This window comes from Paramacrobiotus metropolitanus, unplaced genomic scaffold (assembly GCF_019649055.1).
Source record: "Paramacrobiotus metropolitanus isolate TYO unplaced genomic scaffold, Prichtersi_v1.0 Parri_scaffold0000181, whole genome shotgun sequence".
Taxonomy (NCBI): Eukaryota; Metazoa; Tardigrada; class Eutardigrada; order Parachela; family Macrobiotidae; genus Paramacrobiotus; species Paramacrobiotus metropolitanus.
The window spans coordinates 171,839-183,854 of NW_026570401.1; the positions used below are offsets into that span (position 1 = coordinate 171,839).

The window sequence follows — 12,016 nt, forward strand, 5'->3', positions numbered from 1 at the left end:
ATAATAAATCTAACAGAAATCTAATAATCAGAAATCTAATATTTACTGTCTACATAATAAATTAGCAATCTAGTAATTTAACTAGTAAAAATTAAGCAAGCACGGTAATTTGGTACAGTAATTTAGGAACTGGAAATTTAGGTATTTAGAAATTAGAAATTCAGTAATTTAGAATCTGATAATTAGGTAATCTGAAATAAGGCGGAGGTCATTGAATTAATAATGATTATTCTGAAATTAATCATATCCAGCAATAAAACCAATTACTGACGGATTTGACCTCAAAATTTGAAGTCATTTCAATGCCCAAATTGGAATAGCTGAACGAATTTGACATCGTGCGAAAGTTTCATTGAAATTAGTAGTCTGTATATTAGAAAAAGAGCCTGGTACTCGTAGTGCGAACGTTTGCTTCCTGTGCACCGGCCGTTAGAAGCTACTACCAGCGAGGGTGGTAACGTTGCTAAGCAGCACAACAAGTGCGCCAAGATTAAAAAATTCCTAGATTTAAACAACTTCAAATTACAAAGGTTGATTTAAATTAATACATTGATTAATTCGTGTGAGCCGAACAAATTGCAAGTAACAGCGGTTTTCAAAAAATTCGTACTCCACGTATCATACGAGATGAATGCAGACCGGCGCCGCGGCCGAATTTGACATATGTTACAAATTTAATCAAGAAGGCATCTCCCGTATCAAATTTATTCGAATCAAAAAAGATGAATCCACGCTACATTAGGTCTGCATATATTTGTATGCCAGAAACCTTAGACGTAATTCGGGTTGCTGGCATTTGCCAGGGTTTATCGTTTGCCACATGACGCTGTGATTGGGTATATCGCCGCAAAAAAGACTGCAAACAGCACCGACTACATTACACGCATCATGAAGGAAACAAAATTTGTTTTAAGTTTTATCATTGCTTACATAAAATTGTTGAACTTAACCAGCTCGTCTTTAAATTCATACAGCGAATCAACCACTGCATTCTTCACCAAAATTAATTTGGCGTCGTCAAGTTGAGTCGACGCATTTGGCTTTTCGTTGGTTGATCACCGTTCTTTTTCATTGACACGTACTCCTTGTATACCGTTCTCCTGTTCGAACTATATCTGCCGGTCTGAAACCGGGAAACCCTGACCTTTTCTGAACAAACCGATGTGTACGAACGGTGGGTTGATTGTCCCTTCACCGTGCTACGTTTCAGTGATCGTACGACTCGATGACTTCAATTAAAGGCCGACCCGAGCGCGGCAGCTGTTGGTATGTCCCGCGTCCCAGTGGATACAACGACTTATCGCTGATCGCGTTGTCGCCACCCGATAGCGGCGGGGCATAGTCGCCGTCATCGGTTTGCATGGCGCCAAACATCCGTGCTAACGTCTTTGTCAGCTGGACCGCATCACTCGGGCTGTCACCGGCGAATATCCCTTCGGACTGGTGCATATCAGCGCCGTAATCGAGGGTATCACCGGATTCTTCAGTATGGCGTTGAGGGATTACTTCCTCGTCATGCTGTGCCGGTAAAAGAGGAAACTGATCGGTGTGCTGCACCGTATACGCTTCCTCCAAAGCTGGAGCTGCAGTTAAATTCTCTTCTTCGAGTGGAATCCTGCGAAAATGTAAAGGCGTTATTAAGCTAGCGGGATAGATCAGAAAAAGAAAACATACTCCTCTTCTAGATATCCGTACGGGCACCGTTCTTGGCTAGGTTTAATGTCGGTGACATGTGGCGCATCTCCGGCAGATTGTCTACAAAAAAACGTAGAAAAAAGCTGTTGAATTCTTATCTGAAGTGATTCTTACGGTTCGGATTGAACAGAATTGTACGCTTCCAGGAGATTCACCCTCGCATCACCCGATCCTGCACTGTAGCACAAAAAAGGTCAACAATATTATTGCAACTATTGATAGAGGAAAAATCGATGCGTACTTTTCGGTTCGCTCTATGGTGCTAACGATGTCCTCCACGGCGCTTTTGCAAATCTGGGCGTTGATGCGTAATGCCAGAAGATCTGGAAAACATGTCAGTGCTTGGTACAGTGGTGTCTGCTTGGTACGATTGAAATTGATGCTCACTTTGAACGCTCTCTTGTGTTTCCTTGTGCTTCTTGTTAATCCAGGCTGAGCGCTCTTCCAGCTCCGCTTCCTTTCCACCACGATACCTGTTAAAACGTTTTTTAATAGCGGGTGCAATTCAAAAGGCAGTGGTTGTTGTTTGTTGCAGATTTCATGCGTTTATTTACTCGTAGTATCAACATAATTTATTTTTATTAATTTCGATAATTATCTTCGTTTTCTTGTTCTTAACTTTATTTTCTGATGCTTAGTAATTTTATTAGTTTTCCATTTTAACCAATCATTTTTTTTATTATCAATGTTTATTTCAGCATTTGTGAAGTACGTTTAGAAAAAAAGCAGAAAAACACAGGCAACCCGTGACAAAGTATTTACGCTTTCCGATGAAATCGTGACTTACCATGCTTCTGCACAGGCGCGATCTCTGGGGAACACCGTGTTCATATCCAAATGGTTCAACGTGGCAATACGACAGATCAGCGTCTTGCGATAATTGGGAATTTTGGCGATCACCGGATTCCCGGTCAAGTACAGTACACTCAGATTTGGCATGCCCGCCAGAATATCCACAATCCGCGGATCCTCCAGGCGGTTGTTGGAGATATCCAGAATCTCCAGCGAACGGCACTCCGCCAGATGCGCTAGATCCTCCACTGTCGCCAGCGCGTTGTGTGCGATCTCCAGCGAACACAGCTCTTGCAAATGACCTTTGGATAATGGGAAAAATCGGAAAATCAAATACTATCACGTGCACAAAATGAAAGCCCAGTGAAAGCATCTCGCCGTCACGTGACCTTTTAGATAAGTAATAAAAATCGATACGGGAAACTGTTCGATGGACGAAAGTGTACGGTCTTTAGAAATGCTTAAAACAGGCGGATGCGGTGGATTACTTATTAAGATTTTCAATCCGCGAGATACGATTATGACTCAAGCTCAGATTGGCCAATCGTGGCATCCCGTGCAGATGGGCAATGCGGGTCAGGAAGTTATGCTGTAAAAACAGACTGCGCAGCTCGTGAAGATGACTGAGATTCTCAATACGCTCCAGTCCGTTGGAACCCAGGAAGAGGCAGCGCAGCGCGGTGTACTCCTCCAGATTTTCGATCTTTGAAAAACCTTCATATGGTTAACGCTGCTATGAAGCATTTCGTACCAAAACATGCAGCATAAAGCTATTAGTCTACTTTAATTATTGTTTCTACAGATTTATCAAATACCTTGGTGGTTCAGATAAAGGACATCGTTTAGTTCCGGTGTGTTGTACAGTTTCAAGGTACGACAGATCCGCCGCAGGGTGTCGCGGTTCATCGTGGGCGGTGTCCATAATTTTTTACGGTTTATCGCGGCGGAATGTGCCGCCGCTGCCCACTGAGAGACGACCGTGGGGTCGGTTGTACATGCTGCAAGATTTAAACACTGTCAAATTATTATAACAGATAGCTGGCAAATTGGCAGTCCTGCAGAAATAAGATAATGACAGCCGGCTGCCAATTTGCTTACATTGCTCTTCTTCGTTGTTCATTACAGCTCACAACAACTGATCGCAGATTCACAAAAGAAGCAAAACACAAATGCCATCAAACTAGTTAAATCCGATTAACAATCCACTGATACTGAATGCCGAAGGAAACTTTAATTACTAATTACTATTATTAAACTGGCAGAAACTGACAGCAACTTTAATCCACTTGTCAGAAAACGGTTAAACTAAAGCTTGGGACAAGGCATTCGAGCAGTTACACTAAAAATTCATGCTTTCTCCTTTTCATACAAATAAGAACTCTAATTATAGAATTTTTTATCAGTACTTTAGCCGTGGTAGGCTCTTCATGTCCTTTAAAACTGACTTGCAACGTCATGTCCCTGTTACATTTCGAAATGCAATGTCTAGGTGTTTCTGTGGCAACTTAAAAGGCGTAAAGAGCAGACAACCCAGTAAAGTTTCTATCCCAGCTGCTGAACTGCAAGGCATGCTGAACGTTACCGTACTTATCAGAATGTGGTTGATGATGCTTGGCCATGTAATAAACGATGGTCTCCATTTGGCATCGACTACCGATTAATCATCTGGACTCCTGAAATTATATTTTCTTTACATAATGTTCTTGAAGCGTGAATATGGTGCTAATGTATCTATTTATAAACCAATGCGGTCATACACGGACTAGCTTATGGCATACCAGTAATCGGAGGGAATTTTCGGCAGCGCATCGGCCTCGTCGACCTCCGTCTTCTCCTCCACCGAGCGCACATCATCCTTTTCGCCCAGTAGCTGCGCCAGTGCCTTATCTTTAAACTGCACCATATCCGTTAAATCGGCTACGCGCGCTTTCAGCCCGGTCTCCGAGACCTTGATGGGCGTGCGGACAATCTCCGCCCAGATGTTCTCATCCACACCGTGGTGTCCCGGCTTCTGCGCTTTCTCCAGCACCACTTCCAGCGCATGCTGCCGAATCTCGTCGGTCGCTTTCCACCTGCATGACTAACGCCTGCACCTCCACTAGCGTCTCCTCTAAATCGTGCTCGAATTGCTGGTGACCTTTATGGGAAAACGCAGTGATGATAGACGATTCGGTAGAGATTTCATTTAAAATAATTATACTAAAGTGCTGTTGGTGACTTTTAGGAAAATTTTTAAAGAAAACAGTTTGGCAAAAACTGCTTTCCCAGGTAAAATCATTAATTTATCGAGTTGCTGGTCACTTTACGCACGAGCAAGCAAGCAACAACTTTCTGAAAAAGCTTTGGCAGAAAAATTAGCTTTCTAGAAAAATTTGGCAAGAGAAAACTTTTTTATAAATAGTTTCCAAGTAAATAAATTAAATAATTTACTTTAATTCCTTTTATAGCAAGTGTTGAAAGTACGAGTAGATGAGTTCAGTAATCAATTTAAACTGAAACGCACCTGTAATTACTTTATCCACTCTGTCTAGCGAATACTCCGGCCCCAGCTGCTCGATGACCTTCTGCCTGAGCAGCGCAATTCCGGCCGCACGATTCGACATCTCATCCCCATGCTCCTTCCGCAACAACTTCAGCTCTCGCAACTGACTTTCCTGCTTCTTGGACAACTCTTCATAATTTCTAATCTGGTTCTGTAGATCCTCGCGGCGGTTGTGCGCCGCGACAATCTGCTGCTCATACCCGGCATACTCCAGCATCAACTTCTGCCAGTCCCTCTCCGCCGCCTCAAACTCCTTGGTGACCTTGGCGTCTTCCTCGATCCCCTTGGCAATCATCCGCTCCATTTTCTGCAGCATATCCGCTCGCTCCGTCCACTGATCCGTCACCGTCTCCTCCATCACGGCGCCGCCGCGTAATTCAAATATCTGGCAACTGAAGTTAGTCACTTTGCACAGATTGTCGCGCATCATGGTCAGCTGCTCGGATAACCGGCATTTGTCGTCTTCCAGTGTGCTTTTCTCTTCTTGGAGCTTCGTGCCCAGTTCGCAGAGGGTTGTCTCGTTCTCTTCGAGGAGAGCGAGGTCGCGCTGTACCGCGTCGGCTTTACCACGGAGGAGACGTTTTAGTTGGAGAAGCGCCGGTGCGCTCATTTGGTGCAGGAGGCGTTCGGCTTCTTGGAGTTTGCGCTGCGAGACGACAGCGCCGAGGTCAACCGGAATGGAGGAGACAGCGGATAACCGAGGGTTCTGGGCAATGGCCAGTTCGGTGCCGCTGTTTGATACCTGTAAATACAAATATTTTCTCAAAGAGAACACGAGTTAGTCCGTCTAAACTTACAAAAAATCTGTATCACTAAATAAAAAAAATTAAAATAACGATACCGTATTAGTTATTCGTTAAATGATTGATATATTGTCACGGAAATTATTTTTGCTGCACGAAAATACGGCTAGTAATGGCGAAAGAGATTTTCCCCTGAAAACAGAAGCATACAGGCTGGTAACAGAATTTTATAAATGCAAAAGTGAATAATTAAGAGAATATCACGGCAAAGTTGAAAGTACTCTGTACCTAGCTGAGCCAAGGAGCGGAAATAGAAAAATTTAAAAAAGAAACAACAAAAATAGCTAGGTAATACAACGGACAAATCAATAAACCGCAATTATGCAAAAATTATTTTTTACTGTGGAAATTATCCAGCTAAGTTATTTTTAAAGGACACGTGTAGGTCCACAGTGAAGTAATATAGTCTTCCGATCTTAGGAACAAACGGTGACGGCTGAATAAAAGCAAGAGATACACCAGAACAAGTCAGGAAATTGTTGAAACGAAGTAACATGACGTACTCGTAGAAAAGCCTACGCACGATTTTTCTAACCTGTAGCGAATCGTCAGTTTCTCGCCTGGTGGCACCCGAAAGTGTCTTTCGCGACGGCCGTTTTGGATCGTACGGAGGCTAGCTGGTCTCGCGATGACGGCCACTCTTGCTGCTTATCGAACCTTTCGAACCCGACCTGGATTTACGCGAAGCCTTCCGCTCCGAGGTTGATGTCTTGCGGCGGGGTCTCTTCTTTTCTCCATCCATAGTCGAGGATTTCTTCCTCTTTTCGTCATCCTTAACTGAGGATTTTTTTCTCTTTCCATCATCCTTAATTGAGGATTTTCTCCTGGTCCCGCCATCTGTAATCGAGGACTTCTTCCTCTTCTCACCATCCTTTAACCGATGATTTCTTCCGCTTGTCATCATCTTTTAACGACGACTTCTTCGCCATATTTCCGGATTATGGCCGAGAAGATGCAGTGAATACTGTATCTTACTGAATAGAAAGGTCAGCTGAATGCGCTTAACGGAAGCTATCTGTAAACTCACGCTTTTTTCAATGGGTAACGTTAATTTTCAAAGTCGACAGTAAAATACTGAAATAGCGCTAGTGCACGGTAATACATTGATGTGAAATGTGTCGAATTAACCTTTTGTCAAAGTGTCTGCAAGATTATTGGTAACGGCGAGCGCTATGCAGTGTTACGTCAGATTGTACGTACGAGTACTTTTCGAACTAGAGTGTTACTTATTACCTTTAAAACGATTTCGCAAAGGATACAACTTTGTTTATTGGCACTTCAAAATCTCCCATATAATCAAAGCAAAGATTTTATAAAACAAATCGCAAAATTCTAACACTTCAGCACCGTTGTTAAATAAAGCGGAAGATCTCAGTATCTCCCGCACTAATACACCAAACACACCAACTAAGCACGAAAGATCGCACAATACAGCAAATTCCAGCACAATATCGCTCTCCGACGAAAAGCGAAGTAGTGCTTCAGAGAACCAATTAGCAGGGGGAATTAATAATAAGGCACCGGTCGATGTACCGCATGGCCATAACTAAGGAAAAACATTAAAGCTAAAACCCAGTAATAAGGCGATCACAGCAGTCGCAGCTTACTGCTCGTGCACGCTGCCTAGACTGTTCTTGGACGGGGACTTCCGGTCGGATACCTTCCGCCCGTTGGACTCCAGGGAGCTGCGCGACTGCGGCCGCCGGATCTCCGTGGCAAAGGGATTATTGTCGTCCAGCTCCTCGTTGTCGTATACCGGCGAACGCGCTACCGGCGACGGACTTTCTAAAAATTCCGATGAAATGTTTTCAGATAAATGGGTGATTTATTTGAATTTCTTGTCTCTTACTGGAGGATACGCGGGAGCGTTGTGACACTGGCGAAACCCGCGATTTCGCGGACAACTTCGACTTCATGGATAATATCGATTTCACGGACGCACTGTCGTACGGCTGCGGTTCGTCACGGTCAAGATGCGGCGCCGGGATCGCTGGAAATTAATTTTTGTGAAGTTGAATTTCAAAGAGGTCGAACATTTTGATCACAACCGACTGAACCATAACACCAAAAAATCTATCACCCCAAAACTGATTATGGAAAAATATTACAAATTGAAAAATAATATTGTTCATCAGTATACTCGTATTTATTTTGAAAATGATTTACTAATATTGTTACAACTACAAATGCGTCATACATATTGAAAATTAGCTGCAACATATACACGGATACACCTAATTTTATTAGCATGCTAAATAGCTGTACCAAAAAGCTGAGTATATCTCTTACCTGTCTGTACTTTAGAGTTTAGACAGCCAAATTTACCATACTTCAATAAACGGTAATGAATAATTACGTTGTGTGTCCACGACATGTTGAAACGTCCCAGAATTCCACTGCGCCGGCTGATTGTTATGACTGCTGGCGCTGTCGGGCCGTTCGACAAGCACCGTTACCCGGGATGATTCCGCGTTGGCAGTCGGATATGCGCTGGGCGGAAGGCAGCTCTCATAGTCTTCCTGTGTGAGACTGCGCGATGGGACGATGAAGCCTTTGGATTCAATGGCGTCCGCTTCGTATCCCGGATGTTCTATTGTGTTCAAGATGAACAAAAATTTGATTATTACAGTGCTTTGACTATGTAGTCTGTATTTTTACTTTCTAGTTTATGTAATTATCTATCTTTCGCTAAAAACTTGTTGATAATATCTAATGTGTATTAGGGAAAATGATTTAAGTAAGATTATTTCTTAATCTAGATTACCGTCATAATATGACTACTTTCAGAATTTTAGAAAAGGGTACATACGGGCATAGAAATCCTCGAGATCGTGGTTGCTCTTGGCGAAAGAAATCTGAAGGGCACTGTTGGAGCGATAAACATTCTTCCCTTTGGCTGAACTGTGGTTGGAGCTCGAAGGAACCAAGAGCTCACCCAGGGTTTTAGTTGGGGCCTCCTGTCGCCGCGGCGCCGGACTGCTTCTACCCGACTTCGATGATCTCCCGGAGGAAAGCGAGCGGGCGTCGGGCGGAGGCGGTGCTGGGTGCTTTAAGGTATTGGTAGGTTGGGGCGAACCAGTGTTCCATTGCGCTTTGACGGAGGATCTCGTTGATTTAAAGCTGGGAGTGGTCTTGGCACTCTTCACCGAACCTAAGGAAAACAAAAAATGACTTATAAGCATAAATCCTGAACTGAATCAAGAAAAGTAAAAATAATAGAAACCGTAATTAAAATTCAAGTACAAGATATATGCGCAAAATAAAAGTATTTAAAATTAAAAGGTTGATCTTTTTTACTTTTCGAATAATTGGATGCTCAAAACGGTTAGCGCGTACTGTGATCGGTTCGCGGAGGGATTTTATTGGGCTGCGTGTAGATAGCATAATGGGAAGTGATCGGTGGTGGCCCTTTCGGAGCTGGCTGCAAATAAATAATGTCAATCGCAACTACTGTACTGTTTTCCTTTAGAGAGCGCTCATTGTCTACCGCAGCTGGAGGTTTTTGAATAGAAGGTTGACTGAGCAATTTATCAGCTGGGCTCTTCTGTTTAATATTTTTTTCGTTTCTGGAGCGTTCAGTAGCGCGATCGCAATGGTCGACGTGAGATACACGATCAGGAGCTTCTCCCAATAGACACTGGCAGAGAACCATTCGTACGATCAACACGCATAATCAGAAGATGAAATCAGGGGACATTATCGGGGTCAAGTGATAGATCAATAATTTCCAGTAATTTCGCGCGGATATAATCATTCGCGCCACGTCCTGGCGTGCACGGAGAGCCCGTACGACATGGCGAACTTCCAAAGGTCGAATAAAGGTCAGATCAGTTCTGGTAAATTACATGTACTTGCTTTCAAAGGTAAGTACGCATTTTGGTATATCGGGCATATACTTACATTCCAGTAGCATATTATGTTTGTGCTTTTTAAGTACTTACATATTCACTTATTATAATATTTTCATTTTTTTCTACATGTACGACGGGCTGTAATGCAACTATTGATATCCAGCGCAAGATGCAGATAAAGTTTCCTTGTACTTCGAGTATGTACCCGTATGCACTTGTAATCGTACGCATAGTTTTTTTCAGTGAGACTTCTTTATTGAATTACATCGCGTATTACACAAGTAAAAAGAACAACAATCCTTGACATCATTACCGTATAGCTAATAGCCTAATTTGAAGGCAAAATACACTTCTTCCTTCTCCACCATGTCACTAAAAGTACCGAGAACAGATACTGCATTTCCTCGCTGAATCTCGATACCTATTTTCTGACGCAAAAATTCCCCTGGGCGAGGGTTGCCTGTACAGTCACAGATCTTTCTCGACAAATCCTTAAAGAACTTCTTCGTCAGCGGTCCGAATGTTCCCGTAGTTTCGAACGCCAGCGGTTGAACAACGTAGCGATCTGCCAGCGGTTGAACAACGTAGCGATTCAATTGCATCCGGCGGGGTAGAGGGCGAGGACTTAAACCAGAAACTCAATTTCCACCGCATCAGAACAGCGACATACACAAATTCACAGGCTACGCCAAACTTCATACTACAGCGCGCCACGCCACACTGTTTAAGCACGTAACATGCTTTTGGCTGGCTTGGTGCACCAGATAATTTAAAATTTTAACGAGAATAATAGTAACTGCCTGGCGGAAGGTGGGTAGAAAATGGTCGGTGCAGTAAGCGACAATCTAACTGCGGAGCGCATTTAGGAAATTTGACGAATGTAGTTAAGTGGCCATCGCTATAAGCGCAAATGTCACGTTAGCTGTACCTTTTCGATGGAAATTACCGGACAAGCTTGTTCGCGTACCTAGTATGGCTTGGAGAACAGACCGGAGCGGAGACGATGCCAAGCTTTGACGATAACATAACATTCTGCCTGACAGAATGAAGAAGCGAGCCAAGCGATTCGGACCTTTATAAGTACGACTTAAATGCCAGCCAATTAGATTTATGTACCTATCTCTCAGGAGAACGCCGCCCAGAGTAAACGATGAAAACTGCACCTATTGGGAATTGAACTTGCCTAAGTGCTATGTATGCTTACGTAAGCGCACTACACGACGGCGACTGCCTTCGACTGGACTGCCCCATTTCGTGGAGTTCTCCTGACATATACGTGAGCCTTCTGAGCACACTTAAATCCGGGTGATTCGTATGCGCCTCGTCATAGAGGTTGGGTTCGTAGCATTCGTTATCGTTCGGATAGCTCAGTTCGCAAGGATTTTTTTCTGTTACAGATTTTTGTCTGTTACTTTAGCATTTGCATCCTATTGCTGTAGCATACGCCACCTAGAAAATTACTTTAGCACTAATTGTTTTAATTTCGACGTGATCATTAATTATCTGTCTGCTGAGTAAATGTTTGATTCTAGCTGCGTGTGACCATAAAATGATGAAACGTTGGTTCCCTGATGTGCCCGATTTTATTGCTTTTGCGCTTTTCCAAGATTCTTCCCGAGGGACTTGGCGCTACGTATGCATACGTCTTAAATGCAGTTTAGAAGAACGATACGAACTTATCGACACCTTGTTGCTTTTCGAACGTCACAAAGTTGCTCACACTACTGGAGGTTACTCCAAAAACAAATAACTAAGGAAATCTAAGAAAACAGGAAATAATTAAAATACAGTTTGCCTTGTCACATTCACAAAGTCTGTTACAAAATTCTCAATCCAACCCAAATCAGAATCAGCCATAGCAAATATTACCGTGCAGTTTCACTAACTCAAACGCCCCGCGCGTCCGAGGCTGCAACGCCATTCCGTCAGTCGGCGTACCATCCGCTCCTTTCTCCGCCGAACTTCCTCCACTTTCTCCTGCAGCACAATCTTTCGCGCTTTCTCTTTCCGCGAATTATCCTGCACCATGCACGCAACCATACATTTCGCCGACCAGACTAACCGCACGGCTGGTTGCAGCAGCGGCTCCGTGTGACACGCGTGATGTAACACATAAGAATAAATGACTTTAAACAAGCAGCTGCGGTTTTGGGTACACTGACTGCACGCCCCAAGATCACTAATGGGACTAACGATTTTGGATGTTTTTTCAGTGTTTAAATTTTTATCATTTTAAGTAGTGTAAACCTGTGCTATCCCATCTGATCTGTGAGCTGACTGGTGTCGAATAAATCGATCCTTTAAACAAGCCAACACATTGCTGCTAGAACGAC

At 43.4% G+C, this 12,016-nt stretch overlaps 3 protein-coding genes across 4 annotated transcripts; all 3 read right to left on the reverse strand.

The window, feature by feature from the left end:
* Nucleotides 1–735: 735 nt before the first annotated feature.
* On the reverse strand, nt 736–4,062 carry LOC129600518 (dynein axonemal assembly factor 1-like). Its single transcript, XM_055499076.1, is given in 9 exon segments — nt 736–1,615; nt 1,675–1,755; nt 1,810–1,872; nt 1,937–2,018; nt 2,083–2,168; nt 2,483–2,775; nt 2,966–3,201; nt 3,303–3,485; nt 3,586–4,062. Coding segments are annotated over 9 exon segments (1,455 nt in total). The 5' UTR covers nt 3,608–4,062; the 3' UTR covers nt 736–1,206.
* Nucleotides 4,063–4,337: 275 nt separating this feature from the next.
* On the reverse strand, nt 4,338–6,574 carry LOC129600527 (uncharacterized). The gene is made up of 4 exons (XM_055499085.1): nt 6,504–6,574; nt 5,827–5,833; nt 4,991–5,771; nt 4,338–4,624 (listed from the first exon to the last, which is right to left on the reverse strand). Exons 1-4 carry the CDS (start codon nt 6,572–6,574, stop codon nt 4,473–4,475), a joined length of 1,011 nt encoding a protein of 336 aa, XP_055355060.1. The 3' UTR covers nt 4,338–4,472.
* A 530-nt stretch (nt 6,575–7,104) lies between these two features.
* LOC129600517 (uncharacterized) lies at nt 7,105–9,828 on the reverse strand. Of its 2 annotated transcripts, XM_055499075.1 has the most exons (7): nt 9,320–9,828; nt 9,169–9,253; nt 8,642–8,983; nt 8,189–8,422; nt 7,682–7,822; nt 7,440–7,617; nt 7,105–7,378 (listed from the first exon to the last, which is right to left on the reverse strand). In XM_055499075.1, exons 1-7 carry the CDS (start codon nt 9,482–9,484, stop codon nt 7,339–7,341), a joined length of 1,185 nt encoding a protein of 394 aa, XP_055355050.1. In that variant the 5' UTR covers nt 9,485–9,828; the 3' UTR covers nt 7,105–7,338. The 2 variants fall into 2 exon arrangements, with proteins under 2 accessions (XP_055355050.1, XP_055355049.1); XM_055499074.1 differs by having other exon boundaries at nt 9,169–9,828.
* Between the last annotated feature and the right edge of the window lie 2,188 nt (nt 9,829–12,016).

What these genes read in the sequence shown, in the direction of transcription:
- LOC129600527 (XM_055499085.1), bottom strand. Translation starts at nt 6,574, where the DNA reads ATGGATGGAGAAAAGAAGAGACCCCGCCGCAAGACATCAACCTCGGAG. An exon ending in AGTGGATAAAGTAATTACAG is followed by an intron (nt 4,625 to 4,990) that starts GTGCGTTTCAGT and finishes TTTCCCATAAAG; the next exon opens with GTCACCAGCAATTCGAGCAC.
- LOC129600517 (XM_055499074.1), bottom strand. Translation starts at nt 9,484, where the DNA reads ATGGTTCTCTGCCAGTGTCTATTGGGAGAAGCTCCTGATCGTGTATCT. An exon ending in TCTCGAGGATTTCTATGCCC is followed by an intron (nt 8,423 to 8,641) that starts GTATGTACCCTT and finishes TGAACACAATAG; the next exon opens with AACATCCGGGATACGAAGCG. An exon ending in ACGCTCCCGCGTATCCTCCA is followed by an intron (nt 7,618 to 7,681) that starts GTAAGAGACAAG and finishes CGGAATTTTTAG; the next exon opens with AAAGTCCGTCGCCGGTAGCG.